This window comes from Ambystoma mexicanum, chromosome 13, assembly GCF_040938575.1.
Source record: "Ambystoma mexicanum isolate Mex_15411 chromosome 13, UKY_AmexF1_1, whole genome shotgun sequence".
Classification (NCBI taxonomy): Eukaryota; Metazoa; Chordata; class Amphibia; order Caudata; family Ambystomatidae; genus Ambystoma; species Ambystoma mexicanum.
In genome coordinates this window covers 237,339,549-237,360,870 of record NC_090938.1, presented here as the reverse complement: position 1 = coordinate 237,360,870, position 21,322 = coordinate 237,339,549, and the positions used below count along the sequence as shown (strand labels likewise).

At 47.5% G+C, this 21,322-nt stretch overlaps 1 protein-coding gene across 1 annotated transcript in view; it reads left to right on the top strand.

Moving 5' to 3' along the window:
- The window catches only part of ACTR6 (actin related protein 6), a 601,838-nt gene that overhangs the window by 66,608 nt on the left and 513,908 nt on the right, over nucleotides 1-21,322 (top strand). The window contains exon 2 of the mRNA XM_069633699.1: nucleotides 17,190-17,307. Coding sequence (XP_069489800.1) covers nucleotides 17,190-17,307 — 118 coding nt within the window. The remainder of the gene's footprint in view (nucleotides 1-17,189; nucleotides 17,308-21,322) is intronic.

The following is a 21,322-nucleotide window of genomic DNA, read 5'->3' as shown; positions in this document are numbered from 1 at the left end:
GACGTAGGAGAACTATATAGAATCTTAATAAATTAAATACATTTGGTACCTATTTTGAGAAACCTGAAGGTGTTCTCACTCCTAATCCCCCTGGATCTTCAATGCAGGTGGCCAGGGAAAGGCCATTGCTTTTGGATCCTGCCCCTGGTGGCGGACAAGTGAGGGAGGATCACCTGGATGGAGGGTCTTTGGGGATTGGAAGTGAGAGACCCATGGGTGAGAGTGTTTTCTCATCCTCCTTTCAGAAAGAAACCCCTATCCCAGGAGTGGTTATGGGATATTGTTCCCTGGTTTCTGAGGGGGATAAAAGATATTATCAAACCTGACATGTAAAACCGAGGAAGAGAAAGAGTGGGGTATCTTTAGGCGAGACATGGTATCCCCCTTATCCTCATGATATCCAATAGAACTTCCCCCAACTTTTATGGGCCATTATACCAGTATTCCACTTAATCCCCTCCCCCTTAAAATCCATTCAAGTACTGAGATGAATAAGCAACTGAGTAGTAAAGATTCCCTCCTCCCACCCTTTTGGTACTGGGACGTAGAAGATGTATGTACTATTGAGAGTCGGGCAACAGTACTTGATGGAACACACCTGCAGTCCAGTATTGGAGCACAAGTTTATAAAAGGTGGAGCAAAAACAGAGGTGATCGCTGGAAGGTTTAGAATGAATCTTAACTACTGGCATTGCTCTGGGCAACCCTCCAGACCATCGTTCTTCGCCTGCCAAGCCATTACAGAAGAGGAAAGACCATATGCAAATCAGGCTTGGTCCCACCCCAAAAGGTCTTGTGCAGAAGGGATGTGGCCTAGCAGTTCGGGCTGGACTGCCCCTTTTGGGGTGGGGCCAAGCCTGATTTGCATATGGTCTTTCCCCTTCTGTAATGGCTTTGCAGGCGAAGAAAGGTGGTCTGGAGGGTTGCCCAGAGCAATGCCAGTGGTTAAGATTCATTCTAAACCTTCCAGCCATCACCTCTTTGTTTTTGCTGTATAAAAGGTGGAACCATGATGCTGCAAAGAGTGTTGGAAGAATAGAGCAGTGGAGGAAGGAGCCTTGCAGGAGAAGCCAAGACGTCGGAATGCCCTGCCAGAGGAATAGTGCAGGTTGGAGAAGGCCCTGTACAAAAGGCGAACCGCTGGAGCTGTTAGACTGCGTTGGCAAGGCTCAGCACGACTCCCCCCACCCCCAGAGTGCTGCGAGTAGGGCCCGGCAAGCAGGCTTTCCCTGTAAAAAGGGAAAAGCTGTGTGGTGTGGCAGTGCCCGGGTAAGTTTCGGGGACACTTTACTCACCTGGGAGCTCTGAAAACCTGTGAACACAGTAGCGGGGTATGGAATCAAATGAACTTACAATTCATGGATAACGAAATTAATGAGTTACTTCTATTGAATACCAAACTGAATTAACAAGTGAAAGTAACATACCACATTAAATGAAACAAGAAGGAAGGCATTTATATAAGCAAGAGTAACTCTTATTGAATACTGAAGTGAGAGAAACCAGCAAAGGTATACTCTATTTAGGGAGAGCCACTTTCATAAGTGAAAGCCACTTCTTTGGCAAACTGAACTTCTTATCTGAATGCAAGGAACTACCTGTTGGATCAAACTATTGAACTTTGAAAGAAACCTGGAAGTTCCTGGTTGCGTGACCTATAGTGGATGGACTGTGTGGTCTAAAACTGCGCTAAAACCAGAGAACCCCTATAAGCTAATGAGGAAGTTTCTTGTGGTGAAAGAAGGAAAACCGACGGTGAACATCGGCCTTGGGGAAGGGAGCTCTGGGTTGCAAGTCTTGTGAAAAACCAGTCTACAGATAAGTTTCATGATACTTTCTTTTGTATGTATTTGAACATTGAACTTGGGGAAGGAAACCCTAAGTATGTGTGCCTTGGAACTGTTACCCTAGAACTGTGAACTTGGGGAAGGGTTCCCTGATTCTTGCAAAAGTATGGAACTGTATTTTCTTCAAGTCCAAACGAAGGTACATTGAACATTGTGGTGAACTTATTGACATTGGGGAAAACCAAGCTGAAAAATAAGCCAGAGCTGGAAAACGGCTCAGAATATTATGTTTGAATCACTGCTTAGTTTATGGTTGACATCCCTAGGCACTGTTTTGTATTTGTGAGGGCAAGGATAGGTTTTGCACACAGACTTTTCAGTTGAACATTCTGACAGACCTTTCTTAGTTTCCTTAGGTATGGAAATCCCACCTTAGTGTAGAGCAAGTTACTCCATCCTGACATTTTCTTAATAAAACATTGTTAAACATTGAATCTGTTGCCTGTGTCTGCTTCCGTGATGCCAACCTCAAACGAGTCCATGCCTGATTGAAAACTAAAATCCCAATCAAGCTGCTAACATCACCCAGGCTTTATATGATGTCATGCACAGAGCCCTTTTTACCTTTTGGGAATATCCAGATTTGTTTCACTTATTGACTCTTGTTGGTCCCGTTAAGGAGTGTCCACAAGCTTTAAACATATGATGTTTGATTAAAAAAAACATAGTTTTTGGTCTAAAAGCTGTTCATTCTTACAGCAATCATTTTAATTGTAGGCTCTATTTTTCCATGACTAATATTTTGAATTTACTGGGTGACTTTGATGGATCTAAACGTGTATTTCCTGCAACAGCAAATCGTGTGAATGTTAATGCTTAGTGGAATCCTATTTGTTCAATTCATAGGATTGAAATATGTATTGCCAAAGACGTTGGCGTCCTCCCAGAAATACTAACAAAATGGGTTCCTTTGGATTGTTTTAAGCTCCAATCCTGGTAGATATGCTACATAAGAAATATTACGACAAAGGCTAATGTCCCTAAAACGTTATGAAAATATTCTATCCCTTAATTCATGTTTCATATTTTATCTGTGTGTTTTCTGTAATGTTTCCCCCTACCGAGAATGCAACATAAATGGCACTCTACCTCTCGCACCTCCACTTGTACTCTACCTGACTTGCTATTTTGTTCGCCATTGATTTGACTGTTTGGTGGCGCTCTATCTGCACTTGCACTTGTCTCACCTGTAGAGCCAAAAAACTGTCTACTCTGTAACTTGCTTGTTCTGTAACTTGTAACTTCTGTAACCAAGCTGTAAACTTCCTTGTCTCTTGCGCCTTGCTACCTCGGGGTCCGGTGCGCATAACAAACAAACATGTATTGGTATTTTTATATAAATTATTTGTATTGTGCTATTGTAACAAATATATTCTCCATCTTGCTCAAGGATTGTTAAACATTTTGCATATCAAAAACTATTTTTCTTAATGTATTTTATCATTGTCTTTGGTTTAATCTTAATTATCTACTTTCTATGATCCAGTTATTGCCTTGCTGGAATTGTTGCATGAAATCCATTGTATTCTATTATTCCTTGTTTAAAAATCAAATAAAAACGATGATACAAAAAAGTGGAAAAATATAAATTACCCATTCTGACAATAAATTACTACCATCTGGTCACTGTTCCTGGCATTGAATATGACCAATAATTAGCAAAACTGTTCCTTAAATATTCTTTTCAAGATTTTGTTTTCCACATTAATTAATACAATGTGGCTAGTTAATGCATTATTTGCAATCTTTGCATACTCTGAAGGGTCTTCAATTACACAGCGATCGAAATTAAGATGTGATGGGAAGCTAAAAGCAGCTCCTGTGTATCAGGCATCCCTGGGTAGGTAGGAGCTAGATGAGCGTGCTGCAATTCTAAGTTGCACATAGAAAGCAAATATGTATATTCCTTTATACCTTAAATGCCCCTTAAGAGTGCCCGTGGTTTCTTGTTCTACACATGTACCAAAATTAAAAGTTATATAACATAGGTATGTGCATATGGAACCAGATAATGTGGGGGGGGGTGCAAAAGAGCCAAACCCTGACTGTAGAAAGGGGGATGTATGTGAGATATGAGCGCGTGCAACACCCCCCCCCCCCGCGTCTCGCCAAGGACCTCTAGTTGCACCTCTGGTGCTCCCTCATATGTCAGATGGTGTGTGTGCCCGAAAGGGCATTTAGTAACAAGATACAAATCCTACTAATTGAAAACTGAAGATACCAGAACATGATTTCAAAGTGTGTGTACTCTATTTCTTGCATTTATTGTTGTGCCCGTAAAAGTTGAAGGCATGTTATAGTTGGTGCAAAACCTAAAGCAGTGGGTGTGGGGATTGGGTGTTGTGGCAAATCAGAAGGATGAGACAGACCAGGCTTCACCCAAGTTTTAACTGTGTTTTATTAAACTTGAATAAAAAAGGACTAACTTTCCCTAGCCTAAGCATTGCCCCACCTAACGCAACTGAAACTATGATGCTTGTCAGTGCCAAAGTACAAATAAATGTCTGTCCTCGGTCCAAAACTATCCTGCTTTGCCCCTACAACTATTTCCTAAACAACTAATGGCCAGGAGAAGGACTCCCTTTTTTACCTTCCTAGAGAAATGTTCTCCGTCAATGTGACCTCTTCAAATAGCATTCTGCTATGTGCTTTATTAGTTTCTTCCGTTCTGCTGTTGCACTTCCCCATGGTCTACTCTTCTGTCTGGTTCTCTTTTCAGGGTTATGGACCCCTCTTTTCCTCTGTGATGTCTACATCAAAAAAATAGTCTTTCTTGCTCCTCTGTAATTAATTCTATTTTCCCTAAGAGGCTAATCCTTGTGCATCTTTGCTTCTCAGTCTTCTCCCTAAGATCTGTGTACTGTGCCCAGGGTTTATACCTATTCTTCTGGTAGTTTTCTGTACTGCTGGGATAAGTAGGAAGAGTCCTGTGGTTATTCTCATTCTTCTCCTGATATTACTTACCACTGGGACGAGCATGATGAGTCTGTATTATCTTCTTATGACTTTGCCAACTAAGATTCGGCCACTTTGAACAACTGCCCCTCTCCCCAGGTCTCCAGCTCTGCCAGTTATATGATCTGGCATTTTATAACGCGCCTATACACAAGTGTTTCAAGGCGAGACGAGGCAAGGGAGAGGAAACAGTAGGAAGAAAGAGACAACGTATCTTACTAGGCCAGGTGACATTGAGATTGCGCAAGTGCAGGGGAAGGGGTCAAGTGTGGGTGCCAAGGGGGAGGGGGCAGTGCAGTACATGGGATCGACAGTAAAAAAATAAATAGAATTAATAAGTAACAAAAGAACGGCCAGCTGGTGGCAAGTGCAGGGTAAATACAGACAACAAGTGTCAAGTGCTGGTAAGGGACTGTAGGGATACAGAAAAAGGTCCCCAAGTGCTGGGGTTGCTGGCGGGGAGGGGACCTGGGCCAGAGATCAGGGGGTGGCCAGGTGTCCAGTGCAGTTTCAATTTCAGCCAGGAGTTCAGCAGGGGAGAGGATAGAAAGCAGAAGCAAAGAGGAAGGTTTTGAGGTGCTTCTGGAACCGGAGATGGTTCTCAAGTTTCATGGAGGGTGTTCCAGAGGGAGGCCCCAGCCGAAGAGAGATCTACCACCAACTCGTTGCTTGGAGAAGCGACTGACCCTAAGGGAGTTGGAGGCGGATGAGCGAAGAGCTTGAGAAGGAAGATATTTAGGAAGAGGGAGTTGAAGGTATTGAGGCCCCAGGCCGCAGAAGGCCTTGTGGACAATGCAGAGGGGTTTGAACGCAGTCCTGGGAGCCAGTGCAGAGATTTCAGTCCTGGAGAGATACGATCCCGGGGTTTGAGGCCAAGGACAAGTCTCGCAGTCCTGTTCTGGATGCGTTGCAGAGGTCGGAGAGTAGAAGCGGGCAGATTTAGAAAGAGGCTGTTGCAGAAGTTCAGCTTCTGGGGGAAGGAGTGGTAAGGAAGAATGCCTCTGAGGAAGTACAGCTGGTAGTGTGACTTCTTAGAGTTGTCAGAGATGTAAGGAGAGTGTGGAGTCGAAGATAACCCCAAGGTTTTTAGCCTCACTGGTAGGAGATGATAGAGGGCCAAGAGAGGCTGGCCAGAGAGAGGCAGGAAAGGGAGCAGGTGTGCTGATGAGAAGAATCTCGGTCTTACAGGCGTTAAGGCAGAGATCGTTGGCGGCACACCACTCCTGGATAGCAGAGATGAGAGAAGGGAGTGGTGAGAGGGATAGAAAGGGGAAGGTCTGAAGAGATCAGAACACCAAATGAGTCGGGCCAGAGGGGAGTATAAAGAGTGAGAGTTGCAGAGGACGCGAAAGAGTCCAGAGGAAGGACATGAAGCATCCAGGTGGATGTTGGTCTCCAAGTAGGAGAAGTTGAGTGGTGGAGACCACTAGGGAAGAGGAAAGGTCCGTCCACTCGGAGGGAGGAGGTCTGACCAGGTGGCCGATAGATGGTTGCCACAGTAAGGGAATGGCCAGGAGATGGAGAGAGCCTGCAGACTGGGCATTCGAAAGAAGAGTAGGCCTGTGTAGGAATGACAGAGGCAGGAGTCTACTTGGGAAAGATCAGGGCTACACCCCCTCCAGAATTGTTTGACCTGGGCACAGAGAGGATCTTGTAGCTGTCAGAGAGGAGAGTGTCAAAGTTTGTGACAGAGCTGGCTGTGAACCATGTCTCGTGAGACTGAGGACATCAAGGTCAAGTTCTTCAAGGAGGTGGCAGATGTCAGCGGAGTGTTTGACAGCTGAGCGAGAGTTTAGAGTGGCAATATGGAGGAGGTTGCTGTCCTTCGAAGATTTCTGGAGAGGGGTACAGATCAGACATACGCCGTGTGGAGGTGTAGAAGAAGCCTGAGGGGGGGTCAGAAGGGGAAGGAGACAGCAGGGGGAGGCAAGGAAGCCATCGAGGGAAGAGGGGACAGCAAGAGAAGGAAGGAGATTGATGAGGTGCAGGAAGCGTCTATCAAAGAGGGGAAGACTGGCCCGAGTCATTGGACCAAGACGGTGCCGTTCAGGTAAACATTAATGATGACCTTTAGCGGAGTCGAAGCCGGCCAGGAGGGCCACCCATTGGGTGCCACCATTAATGGGAGAAGAAGAGTGAGGAGAAAGCACACAGACCATATGAAGAGTCTATAAGTCTGGTGAGGGAACAACAAAGAGGCTATCGGTGAGGGTTTGCCTAGGGGAAGCACTGATATAGGTGTCAGTGTTCGGGAGGCCTTGGAGAAGACCAGGATGTCCTTTTTAAACTTCTTCCTACCAGATTTAGTGAGGAGAGCAGGATAGTTGATGGAGAAGCAGTTAGAAAAGATAGGAGAGACAGAGAGCACCATAGAGTAGGTAGGTAGAGAGAGAGGAGAGAAAGGAAGGGGGGGAGGAATGTGCTGGTAGGGGTGGGGAGAATACTAGGGAAGGACACAGAGAGGGGCCAAGCAGACGTTACCTCCTTGTGTCAGGCTTTGCATCACTGGTTTGGCGTGTCTATTCACGGCTTCACTTCAGGGTGGCTTCCTTGCCTCGTGTCGATCCACTCCCCGGTACGTCTCGGCATACCTCTGGGACAATGGTGTTGGCTCTGGGAGGGTTTCCCTCGTTCTCCTTCCCCCTGATCCCCATACATCAGGTAAGTGCCACTGCTCTGCCATCTTGCATTGTCTCTGGATACTGGCACCTCAGTGAGCTCACCACAGAGGTTTTCTTTTCCTCACCCTTCCTCCTACCGCCACTGTTCCGGAGCGATTCCCTCCAGGCACACTCCTTCGCCTCTCGGTAGGCTCTCTGGATGTAAGCATTCCTTGCACACCTGTATTTCCGCCCTCCTTGGCAGAAAGGAGATCAGCGCCTGTCTCTGGCAAACCCAGTTCAACCTTCCTGGACCCCTCCATCTTTGGTCATCTGTGATGAATCCTGTGGAGTCTTCTCTGATCACCAGCCAAAGAGCTCTTCCCATGTGGCCAGGGGACAGCAGCTGCTACCTGATCCTGACCCTGGGGGTGGTATTATGAGGGAGGATCACACGGGAGGAGAAGGCTAACTGGGATATGTGATATCCCCATTGGGAGAGACGAGGCATTCTTCTCTTCCTAGAGTTGAAGACCTCATAATTCCTGAATTCTTAATGGCTTGTGGTCATTTTTCAAGGCCCTCTTTGGAGGATCCAAAAAACCCTTTTTGCAAAACAATCTTAACAGAACACTATTGGTACTTCATAGACCCATAATACTCCCTTAACATCTGCTGGGCCTCATCATGAGTTGGGCTGTAGCCCTTAAATGCAGCGGTAATACAGTTACCACCACATTTAAGGACTGGCCTTATCACGAGTTGCGTGCTAAATGGGCTGTTTTACCTCCAACTTTTTTCTGGAGGTGAAATCCTGTTTAGCGCCCCGTATTACAGCGGGCTGTATTAGTGCTGAAGATTCCCTATTGGGTTTGATGGACCCAATGGGGATTTACAGTTAACGCCCAACCCGTGATGCAGCATAGCTATTATTTATTTTTGATTTATTGTTCATTTGTTAGGCGCCTATACAGCAAGTAAATACCGTTTCAAAGCGCCCACAGAGCAAAGGGAGGGAACGGTGTGAAAACACATTAGCAAATGCAAAACAAATTAAAACAGTCTGGGGAGGAAGGATGAACCTACTATGCCTTGTGAGTATTCAGAATGTGCAGGAAGGAAGAAGGAAGAAGGAAGGGGAGGGCTAAAGTGTCTGTGCTGGTGGGTGAGCCACAGAAGTGCATGGTTAGGAGAGTTCTACACTGCCATGGGTAGCAATGGTTAAGTGCGAGCCTCCAAGATGGAGGGAGTGCAAGGGCAAGTGCTGATGGTAGACAGGAGCTGGGACAATTGAATGTGGGAGGTCAGGTGCCCCAAGGATGCATGAGGGCCCAGGATGCCAATCGCAGCAGCTGTGCAAATAGAGTAGAGAAGAAGGGAATGAGGAGGTTAAGAGGAAAGTCTCGAGGAGCCTCCTAAATTTAAGGAAGTTCTGCTCAAGGCGCAGAGAGAAGGGGAGGCTGTTTCATAGTAGGGGGCCAGCGGAGGAGAGGGATCGACCACCTCTGTACTCTGTTTAGCGAAATGCTTTACACACACAGTTGGTGCCAGAGGAACGTAGAGGTCTAGAAGAGTATTTAGTGAGATAAAGTTGAAGATGGTGGGTTCCCGGGCCCAGACAGCCTTGTGGATGATGCATAGGGATTTGAATTTAATCAGTGCAGCAACCGTGAAGACTTTTTGGCAGGAGAGATGCAGCCACTGGGCCTAAGGCCAGGGATAAGTATTGCTGCCCTATTCTGGATTAACTGGAGGGGTGGCGGAGCGGAAGAAGGTAGATTCAGAAGGAGGCTATTGCAATAGTCAAGTATGGAGAACCCGGGTTCGTGTAACATTGAGCCTCTGGGGGAAAGTGAGAAAAGGAAGACATTCTTTGAGAAGGAAGAGCTGAAAGTGGGACTTAATGCCATTGGTAATTCCCACTCTGACGTCATCTGTGATCTTATGCATTATCTGAGTAATGCATTGCCGGGGCGACTTACTAACCAGAACTGGTGACTTTCAAAGAGTTTTCCATTATAACCGTAACACCACTAGGACTCGAATTTTAAAGATTTGTATACCAGAAGGTTAATCGTAACTTTTATTCAGGAAAGTATTTTGGGTACACTGTTTTGAACAGTGACACTGTTACTACAACATGGCCTTTAGACATGCCCGAGTCATAGTGACCCTCTGTGCAGTACCTGCTGGGCATCGTCTACTGCTGGATACTGCCATGGACATGGGCCCCAGCCATGCCCTTTTTTCAACTTTAGCCTGGGCAGTTACTCTTCCTTCACTTCCCACTGGGCATAGTCCCCCGGTTTGTGGCATGCCACCAGCACAGTAGCACTCTCTCTGCACACCTTCGTAGCCCGAGGCGATGCATTCCCTGAACTCCTTGCCTCGGGTAATGTCCCTGTGGCTGGGGTCATGGCTGTTGGATGTCAGTCCAGTCAGTGTTTTTGTTTTTTACTTGTATCTCTGTGTGAATTTGAATAAGAAATGTCTTCCCTCACGCCCCTATATTTCGAGGGGATTGGGTCCTCCGACGTATTTCATATCTATGACAGTAATCACCACAGCTGTGCTGCTTCGGAAAATGTTCTGTGTCGATGACGTCGATATGCTGTCCTCGAGAGTCGGTCTCCATCGAGCCGACGTCACCGGATGTTATAAGTAGGACGTACGACGGCCGTAGCGTCAGTTCTGTTTTTTCTGCGAACGTGTTAGCTTCGGAGATCTCAGCGCGCCTCTGTTCTTGAGTTCTGTTCTTTCGGTTCTTCAAACCTGTTTGTTGTGAAGATTTCCATGATGTCTTCGTCTTCTTCCACCCCACGGCCGGGTTTTAAGAAGTGTTGGGACTGCGGGTCCAAGATGTCGTTGACGGATTCGCACGATGCCTGTCTCTGGTGCCTCAGGGAGGACCACGACACTGATGACTGTGTAGACTGCCAGTCACTTACATCGAAGGCCTTGCGGGAGCGTAAGACGCTTTCTGTAGGTAAGGTGGCCAAGCCCCGGAAGTCGAGATCCAATGGGCTTTCGACGGACGATTCGAGGGGCGACTCTCTGCATCGTCAGCGTATGTCCGGGGGGGGGGTCTCGGTCCAGGAGTAGGTCCTGCCATTCCTCTGCCTCTTCGAGGCACTCACGGAAGCGCCGGCATCGGTCGCCTTCCCCTTCCTCGTCCGAGGACTCCGCCCTTCGGCCGGTAGCTTGTCCCAACAAGCATTCCACTCCTGCGGAATGGGATTCATTTCGGCAGGAGATGTTGGCAAATTTTCAGTTGCAGGGCTCCGCTCCGTCCGTGCTGTCGAAAGACCCCGGTCGTGACCGTGCTAGAGACGCCACTCGCACACCTTCGGGCTCGAGCGGTCGTCGCGATCACCGGGCACCTTCGAGGTCCCGGTCGGGCAAGGATGGTCGCCCTAGACATGCCCGTTCCAGGTCCCGGTCCTCGTCGCCCTCGAGACCGTCAGAGCCTGTGAGGTCTTAGGAGAAGATATCGGCGCCAAGGTCGTCGAGGGACTCTCTCGAGGCTTCGCCTCCGAGGATGCCTTTGGCACCTAGGCTGTCGAAGGATATGCTCGGGGCGCCGCCCTCGAGGACTGTGTCGTAGCTGTCGGCGCCACGCCTGACGCCGATTCCATCAATGCCTTTCGAGGCTGTTTTGTCGGAGGTACCCCGTGGCATGGTGGAACCCACTAGAAAGGCTCTGGCCAAGGCTAAAAATGTCTTTGTCCCTTTTTCTGTGCCCTCATTCCAGCCTCTGGATTATATTTCTGAGGTGGATGAGGGGTCTGAAGAAGGTATGGTTCCTGAGGAAGTACCTGACGAGATTTTGTCTGGTCATAGCCAGATGGAAAACCTGCGTCAGTCGTTGCACGACGCCAGTGGTCTGGACACCTCTCCGGAGTTGGAGTTCTGTAGGCCTGAGCCTAGCACCCATGCTGAGTCCTAGTACCAGCGCCTTATGTCGAGGGTCACGGAATACTTGGGGTGGTCGGCGCCACCACTTGATTTTCTGCAGGATGACATGACGGATATCCTCGACCAAGGTCCGCCAACTGACCCAGTACTGCCCTTCCATATGGCCTTGTAGAGAAGGGTGGCAGCAGCTTGGACTGCTCCTGAGAAACTCCCGGCAGTGAGCAAGTCTTTGCTGCGAAAATATCGCCCAGCCAGTAGCGACCACTGCTACTTGACCACGCACTCCGCTCCGGAGAGTTTGGTGGTGCAGGCGGCTATGGCCCCAGCAAAGCAGGCATTGTACCCTACCATCCCTCCTGATAGGAACGACAAGCGTTTTGATGGCTGGCGAAGAAAATGTTTTCTTCAGGGGGGTACGGCTTTACAGGCAGCCAACTCTGTGTGTGCTTTGTCACGTTTCACGCACACTCTGTGGAACTGTATTTCATTAGCGGCTGAACATATTCCCGAAGGGGAGGAACGGGATGGTTTTCTTGCTATTGTGCAGAATGGCAAGGATGCCATGTGTGAGTCGGGTCTGGACATGGCAGATTGTGTCAGCCGGTCCATGGCGGCGAGCACCGTAATGCGCAGGTTTGTGTGGTTGCGGAAGTCGGGGTTTGCTCCGGATGTGCAAACCTGGCTCCTCAACATGCCCTTTGATGGTGAACATCTTTTTGGCAGCAAGGCTGACGAGAGCCTTGAGAGGTTGCAGACCTCCAAAGCTGCAGCAAAGTCATTGAGCGCTGCAGTTCGCCAACCTCCGCCTTTTCGTCCTAGGGGACAGCAATGGAGGGGAGGTTCCGTTCGATATTACTCCTCTTTTGGTAAATCGAGAGGAGCTGCAAGTCAAAGGGGCCACCGTAGGAGTACCAGAGGTGGAAAACCGGGTACTCGAGGTGCCAAAGCCACTCGGGCAGTTACCTCTTTGCCCTCAGGCAATGCTTCAGCTCAGTCATGAGGCTATGTCCCATGGTTCGCCGGTTGGGGAAGGCTGGCGCAGCATCTTGTAGAGTGGCATGCCATTACTTCAGATGTGTGGGTTCTCGATCATAGCCCACGGCTACTGTCTTCCTTTCCGGCAGAGGCCTTACGACAATCCACCAGGGATTCTCCCTTTGAAGAGTCCGGATCCGCTCCTTGCGCAGGAAATACAATCCCTGCTGGAGAAAGGCGCTATAGAACTGGTGCTTGTAGCGGAGAGGAACAAGGATGGTAGTCCCCTTATTTTTTAATTTCAAAGAAAGACTGGGGATTGAGACCCATCATGGACTTGCGTGGTTTGAACAAGCTACTCAGGAAGGACAAGTTCAAGACGGTTACTCTTTCTCAGGTCCTCCAGGCCCTTCAACCTCAGGACTGGTTGGTGTCTCTCGACCTCAAGGATGCTTACTTTCATATGCCGATCCATCCCAAGCACAAGAAGTACCTGAGGTTTGTGGTTGGCAACTTGCACTTTCAGTTTCGGGTCCTGCCGTTCAGATTGACCTCCGCCCGAGGGTCTTCACCAAGCTCATGGTGGTGGTGGCAGCGTATCTCAGGAAAGGGGGATTCATGTCTACCCCTACCTGGACGATTGGTTGATCAGGGCGCGCTCTCCCGAGCAAGTCCTGGATCATCTGTCCATCACCTGCCACTCCCTTCACAAGCTGGGCTTCTCCCTCAATTTAAAGAAGTCCCACTTGACGCCAACTCAGCGGCTCCAGTACATCGGAGCAGTGCTCGACACATCCCTGGGGCAGTGTTTTCCTCCCCAGGTGAGGTTTCATCACATTCAGCAGATGGTGCACAAGTTTCAGCATGCCCAGAGTCTCCCGGCGTGCAAGTTCTTGAGGTTGCTTGGCCTCATGACATCCTGCATTCTTCTGGTGCCAGAGGCCAGGTTGCGGATGAGATCTCTGCAATGGGCTCTCAAGATGCAGTGGTCCCAGTCCTCCGGCAGGATGTCGGACCCCGTTCAGGTGCTGCTCTGTCGCCCAGGACCTTCTGTGGTGGGCCGTCGATGGCAATCTGATGAGGGGGGCTCCATTTTTGGCTATCCTGGCCGGAGGTGACAATCGTGATGGACACATCCCTTACGGGATGGGGAGCTCATGCCAACGAGTTGACAGTCAGCGGTCGTTGCTCTCCGGAGTCCAGACTCCATATCAATCTGTTGGAACTGAGGGCCGTCGGGCTTGCCCTGAAGGCTTTTCTGCCGACTGTGCAAGGAAAGAATGTCCTGATTCTGATGGACAACACAGTGGCCATGCACTACCTCTACAAAAAGGGGGGGGCAGGGTCACTTCCTCTGTGCAGGGAGGCGATGCAGCCCTGGTTCTGTGCCATCCAACAGGAAATTTAGATCTTGGCAGTTCATGTGGCCGGAGACAAAAATGAGACGGCGAACGCTCTGAGCAGGCAGAGCGCGATCTCTCATGAAAGGGAGCTGGCTCAGGAGATTCTCCTGAAAATCCTCGCCCTTTGTGGGACCCCTCAAGTAGATCTCTTCGCCTCCAGTGTCAACCGGAAGCACGAAAGGTTCTGCTCGTGGGAATTTCCTCCAAGAAGAGCCTTAGGAGACGCGTTCATGGTGGAGTGGTCCTTCCCACTGCTGTACACGTTTCCTCCAGTCCCCGTCATCCCGCAAGTGCTGCAGAGGTTACGGAGGTTCGGTTCCTGGATGATCCTCATTGCTCCGCCTTGGGCCCGGAGAACGTAGTACCCGGACCTTCTCAACTTGTCCATCTGCCCTCCACATCGTCTTCCCTACCGAGACGATCTGCTCTCACGGGAGGGGTCAGGTTCTCCATCCAGAGGTCAGATCCTTCAACCTTCATGCTTGGCTTCTGAAAGGTTGAGGTATAAGTATTGGGACCTCCCTGAAGACAGGATGGAGGTGTTGCTTTCGGCCAGATGGCCTGCAACCAAGTCCCTGTACCGTTGTCGTTGGAGAAAGTTCTGCGACTGGTGCAGTGTTAAGAATGTGGATCCTTTTTCATGTGACATTCCTTTTGGTTCTGTCTTTTATGCTTTTGTTAGCCCACAAGGGCCTGCAAGTGGGTACCATTAAAGGTTACCTGGCGGCGCTGTCCATATTTAAGCGCTCGTCGGAAGAGTGTTCTTATTTCAAAATGCCTTTAATTTCTCAGTTTCTCAAAGGGCTTACTAATGTGTTTCTGCCATCACCTTTCCAGGTGCCTGGTTGGGATTTGAACCTTGTTCTTAAATTCCTCATGGGTGCTCCATTTGAGCCTTTACATTCTTGTCCGCTGAGACTGTTAACCCTTAAAACTGTATTTTTAGTTGCGGTCACTTCCGCTCGCAGAGTGAGTGAGTTGCAGGCACTTTCAGTTTAGCCACCCTTCACTGTTTCATAAGGACAGGGTTATCCTTAGTTTGTCCTTCCTTTCTTCCAAAAGTTGTCTCGGAATTTCATTTATGGAAGAAGGTCATTCTTCTGGCATTTTATCCTCCTCCGCATACTGGCAAGGAAGAGGAGAGGCTCCATAGGTTGGATCCTAGGAGAGCTTTAAGTTTCTACATTTCATGCATGTCCCGGGTCAGAGTGGAGATCAGCTCTTTATAGGTTACGCTGACAGGCGTTTGGGACAAGCTGTTACTAAGCAGACTTTGTCTAGATGGATTATCTTGGCAATTTCTGAATGTTACCGCTTAGCAGGTAAGGACCCTCTGGTTGGCTTGCGGGCCCATTCTAATAGGAGTCTGGCTGCCTCTACTGCCCTGCAGAGGGGCGTTCCTGTTCGAAACCTCTGTGAAGCAGGCACTTGGGCTTCGGTCCATACTTTTGTACGACACTACTCCCTAGATTCCATCCATGGGCAGAATCTGGCCTTTGGCAAGGCGGTCCTTTACTCTGCAATTTGATTGGACATTCTACATTTCTATATTCTAAATTCTTTTTCCCTCCTCCATACATTGCTACTGCTTTGGGAGTCTGTCATAGATATGGAATACGTCTGAGGACCCAAACCCCTCAAAGAACAAGTTACTCTCTTACCTGGTAACGTTCTTTCGATGGGATGGTCAGACGACGTATTAGATATCGCTCCCTGCCTAACTGCCCCGCTACAGAATTTATTATGCAATTGCAGCTTACATTTCCACAAGGCTTTCTGTGGTCATACTGGCAGTAGTTTGGTGCCACATGTTCTGAGGGAAAAAACTACAACTGTAGCTTTGTGCGTCCTGCTTATAACATCCGGTGACGTCGGCTCGACGGAGACCCTCGAGGACAGCATATCGACGCAGACGCCGAAAACTTTCCAAAGCAGCACAACTGTGGTGATTACTGTCATAGATATGGAATACGTCGTCGGACCAACCCATCGAAAGAACGTTACCGGGTAAGAGTAACTTATTCTTTTGTCCGAGACAAAACTTCACAAAACATTAAATAAAATAGAGCAAATTACTTTTGGGAAGTTTTATTTTTTGGCAGTTCCTTCCATGGCATGTGGAGAGAATGGGGGGTAAAGTTATAAGCTTATGGTCAAGAGCTTGTCAAAGCATGTGTAAAATAGGATAACTCTGCCCCTGGCTATCAAACCCTGCAGTCAGATTTAACTTTTACTGCAACTTGCCCTTGGGTTTCCCTTTTTCGATATTCATTTTTTTTTTTTTTTTTTTTTAATTTTTACTAGTTTTTTCTTCCACAACTTTAATTAATTTTTGTAACAGGATTACAACCACATGAACAAGTTATCTTCAGGAGCATGAGTACATTTTTGACTTTCGCTAGTAATAATCGAGGTGTGTTGCCCTGCACCCCTCCCCAATACCAGAATGAGGGGACTTTGTTGAAGTCTCAGTACAGGTGCATCCTTAATCATAGAAAGAATCCTATTCCAGAGCATTGTAGTTTGGGGCAGGCCCACCACATGTATTCCAATGGGCCTATTTCCTCGCATCCATTCCAACACATTGGAGAGTGTTTGGGGGGGGGGGGAAGCTATTGGAATGTTTAAGGCTATAACACCATCTTAAGTATATCTTCTAGAGCCGTTTGTTTGTTGTGGTGCACTTTGAACTCCTATGTACCCTGGACCAGATGCAGGGCCAAGATTTGAGCGTGATTTCCATTGCCAGATCCTCTTCCCATTTAACGATAGATTGTAATTTTGTTTTATCTGATTTTACTGTTGAGTAGGCAGTACAGGTGGCATGTCTTACCCCTAGTTTTTCATTAATTATTAGTTGTAAATTGGATACTTGTTTAGTTTCCGCTGAGTGTGATGAGGAATTATTTCTCGTTGCTTAGTTGGAGTTTGTTCAGCTTACCCAAATGCTAAACAGGCTCATTGAGAATAAGTTTCCCTGGTACCATCAATGAATATGTGGTCCATACTGGATTAGAATCGGGTTTATTCTAGACGGGGATATGCAGTCCCTGGCCTTTAATATCCAGTGCCTTTGCACCTTAACCTAGTAGGATAGGGAGCATTGCATTAACAGTAAACTCCCCTGCTATCATAAAGACAAGTTTGCTAATAGAACAAGCCTAGACCTCAGTCAATCTCTCGCCATTTAACGTGAAACTGTTCTGGGACACAGTTTGGAAGAATTATGAAAACCCAACTCTTGAAATCTGCCTATGCCATTATGTTTCTCTCAAGCCATATTCTCCTACATGGAGGGTACATGTAGAGTAGTCATTGTCATTGCTTTAACAACTTAACGATTATTTTTTATTGTTTACAAAGTGCCTATTGGAACATTTCTTACTGGTTGTGGAGGACCGTTGACGTCCTTCTCTATACCCACACCAGAGAGTGACTTACAGAACATGCTTTTACAGTGTAAGGTTTCTAACTTAATATTTTCTGTTTTACAGTATAATCCCCAACTGTCAGTTCAGATCCAAGACTGCCCGTTTGAAAACATTTACAGCAAATCAAATTGATGAGGTGAAAGATCCTTCCGGTCTCTTTTATATTCTTCCATATCAAAAGGTAAACCTATTTTACTGTAAGGTTTCACGTTGAAAATGGAAAGATGTATGCTCCAGAAGTACATGTTGCATTGGAACTGTACGTTTTAAGTACCAGTAGGGAAATGCTTGCTCAGCTTTTTAAAAAAAAAAACTTTCTTGCGCAGGCATGTCATCATAACTTGACATTCAATTATCAACGTTATCGTCATTTTGTTTCATAGCAAACGGATACACTTACGTACAATATTACAGTGCTTCTGAGTCCCCCTCTCTCACACATTTATCGGACAAGTATTGCTTATATCCGCTCCATATGACTCTGGGGCGGCTGTGTAAGGGTAGTAAGCTGCCTTATTTCTTCAGTCATTGGCCCATGTTGTATCTCTTTCCCAATCCTTTTTCGTAGGCGGTTCTGAACATTTCCATCGCATCAATATTGTCTGCTTTGCGAGTATCAAACTGAGATTAAGCAATTTACGCCAAGTAGGGTTCATTTGACCCGCTGTATCTAACATGCATAAACCTGGATCCCACACAATGGGTTGATCTGCCATTTCATCTAGTGTCTTACACACCTCTTCCCAGTATTTAGTCATCCGCGTGCACAACCACAACATGTGAAGCATGCCAGCATCCTCATTTCCACATCTAGGGCACTTCCCATCAGCTGCAGGGTATACGGTTCTTATCCTGGCCGAGGTGTAGTAGGCCCTGTGCAGTACCTTGTAGTGTATTGACCGATAGCGTGAATTATATGAGACCTTCCTTGTCGGTGCACACAGTTTTGCCCACTGCTGGTCAGTGATGGTGTTGCCCAGGTCTATTTCCCATTTTTCCTTTGTCCTCTGGGGGTAATGCCTCTCTGGTGGATTGCACGATTTTATATAGCGTGGAAATGGGTGTCTTGGTTGCGTTGGCAATTAACATGTATCCCAAGACCGGGTTAATCTGTGGTTCATTAGGGAATACAGCCCATACTTGTGCCATGGCTGAGCGCAGTCTTGGGTATTGTAACTTTTACAGTGTACTACACCCCCCCCCCCCCCTCCCCTATGGTCTTACTTGTCTTCTCCCAGCTGATGGAACTGTGTATCTATAAATAGATCACCAAACCAATGTATTCCCATTTCCTTCTAATGTGTGGTGAGGATCTTTTCCTGCATGGGGTTGGGGGGAGAGATGGTGGGCTTCCCATAGCGGCATGTTTGGGTGATACAGGATCTCGTGTCTGGCCATTCTGGTCCAGGCTGAGTATGTTGCCAGCACCGGGTTGGTGGTGTTGTCATTTCTGACCTTGGCTTCTGCCACTCTGTGTAGAAGCTTCAACGGGCCCAGTGTATTAGTTTCAATCGCCGAGTGGGGTGCTCGGGTGTTTCCCTCTATCCAGTATGTGGTGCAATATGCCTGTGCTGCGAGATAATATAATTCAAATCTGGAGCAGAGAGACCACCCCGAGATTACGTTTGGGTAAGTCTTCGCCAGCTCACTCTTGGTTGCCTGTTCCAGACAAATGCCATACATGCTCCCTGGATTCTGTTAAAGAATGATCTGCCCGGCCATACAGGGACCATAATGAACAAAGAAAATGGTTTGGGCTAGATCATTTGGGTCTGGGCAAGCCTACCCATGAGTGAGATTGGCAAGACCCGCCAACGTTCAAGCTTGGCACATAGCACGTCTGCAATTGCGGTGCAGTTTGTGGTGCGGATGATTTGTGTATTGCGCGCTATTTCAATGCGTGTGGGGGCCCATAGGAGCCCATATAGCTCTGTGGGTTTCTGAGTGGCCTTATGTAAGGGGAAATATCTCCTATTTGGTCGAATTCCTTGACTGATCGTAGCGCTGTGCCAAGGGTAGTTTCGGGTTTTTTTTTAAATACAACATTATGTTGTCTGCGTATAATGTAATGATCTCTATCCTACCCGCCAGGGAAATTCCTATCTTGCTATGTCGAGCTCGCAGCAAGTCTGCAAGTGCCTCTATAACCGAGGGGCTAACGGACAGCCCTGTCTGGTACCTCCGGCCAACTCCAGTATCCCAAAGAGTAAGAATACAGTTGATATAGATTCTGGCATACGGTTTTGTGTATAGTATCTGTACCCATCGCACAATCTGTATCCGTAGTTATTGAGTACCCTGAACAGGAAGGGCCAGTAGACTGTGTTGAAGGCCTCTTGCATCCCTAGTGCCAGTGCCACCCCCGGTGTGTCTTTAGGTATTGATGCAAGGATGTTATAGCAGCAGCGTACATTAGTCACCGTGGACCTGCCCAATATAAAGCCGGCCTGGTCCTCGTGGACAATATGCAGCTTTGGAGGGTTCAATCGTGTGGCCACTATCTTAGCGAATATCTTCGCATCTGGTTGTTTCCTGGGATTTAACAGCAGAGTAATGATCGCTTCCCTGGTTGTTTCAGGTAATTCACTGGTGTCTAAAGCATCAGTCCAGACTGCAAGGAGTCTAGGCACCAGGGTCGTAGCAAATTCTTTATAGAACTCGGCACTCAGTCCATCTGACCCTGGTGCCTTCCCATTAGGTAGGGATTTGCTAGCTTTTGCTATCTCTGCCTGGGTCAAGGGATTTTCTAGCGAATATCTTGTCTCGGGCGATAAAAGTGTGGTGGGTATCCCGGCTAAGTATCTATTTCTTCTTTCATGGCGACACTCTGGGGGGAGGAGGGGTACAGGCCTAGAAGACTCTCCCTATTGCCTCCTGATCAGTAACTACCGCCCTGTCTGGTCGTGTTATACATGGGATGTTGGAATTACCGCGCCCCCCTCTCACCAGCTTAGCAAGGAGTTTGCCTGGGCGCTCTTGTTCACTGTATCATCTAGCAGCCGCCGGTCTGTCAAAATATTGGATTTCCTTTTTTGCTGTTTCTTTGTACTCCTCTAGTTGAGTCCTAATATCTAGTTTAGTCTGGGCTGTTGGGTTAATGGCGTATTGTTCCTGCAGTTTGGCTATGTTTCCCTCGCGTCTCCCGAGCTCCCTGCGAATATCTTTAAGCACTCCCAGCTCGGTTGACATGGCGAACCCTCCCCTATGTATACATTGAAGGCCTGCCATAAAGTCGCTGTCGCTTGCCTCTCTACTGTACCCTCATTTTTTTTCGATATTTGTCAGTGTGTAGGGTCAGGTTGGCTTATACACCTGGTCCGACGTGTGTGTGTGTGTGTGTGTGTGTGTGTGTGTGTGTGTGTGTGTGTGTGTGTGTGTGTGTGTGTGTGTGTGTAGGTGTGTGTGTGTGTGTGTAGGTGTAGCTTGGGTAAGCGTTCTGAAGCTGCCGGATGTGCAGTCCTTCTGGGTGTTCAGTATCGTGTTTAATCTCCACCTATGATTATGTGAGCAGTATTGGGATATTTGGCACAGATCTGAAAGATCTTGGTGTAGTAGTCCGGTTCATCCGTGTTTGGGCCGTTGCTCAGAAGCTTTTAACTTAGAGGGGCATGTTCTTTCTGCATCTTCACGCCCCGCCCCCCAGTACCATTAGCTTTTTTTTTTCTGCCTCCCATTAGTGATCCACTATCACAGCACTGGAAAGAAAGCTTTCCATTTAGCCCTGCAAGGATTTGGGATAAAGGCTCATTAGATCATCCCATGTCACAAGTAAAATTGGCATAGTCAATTTGCTTAACATTGGTTATTTTAAAGATTCTTTTGTCTTCTTGTGTTTGAACGGTGATGGGATAAGGTATAAAAGAAAATGCAACCATCTACCTTGCACCTTTCTGTTGCAATTGGTCTGACAATCGTATTCCTCCTCAATTCATGTTTCTGGAGTTATCGTTTTTTGCAAAACTGGTAAATTACGTATACAAAGAAGCAAAGTTGATTGAATGAGTTTATGATGGATGAGGTGCAATATAAACTGAAATATTGAGGTGCAAGACTTGGAATGTTTTTGTTAAACCTGTATTTATTGACCTACACAATAGACTTGCACTTTATGTCTTAAATTAAACTAGATAGTGAGGAGATGGAAGAGAGATGGGAAGAGATAATAAAGCCTCAAAATGTTATTGACGTCAGGACTG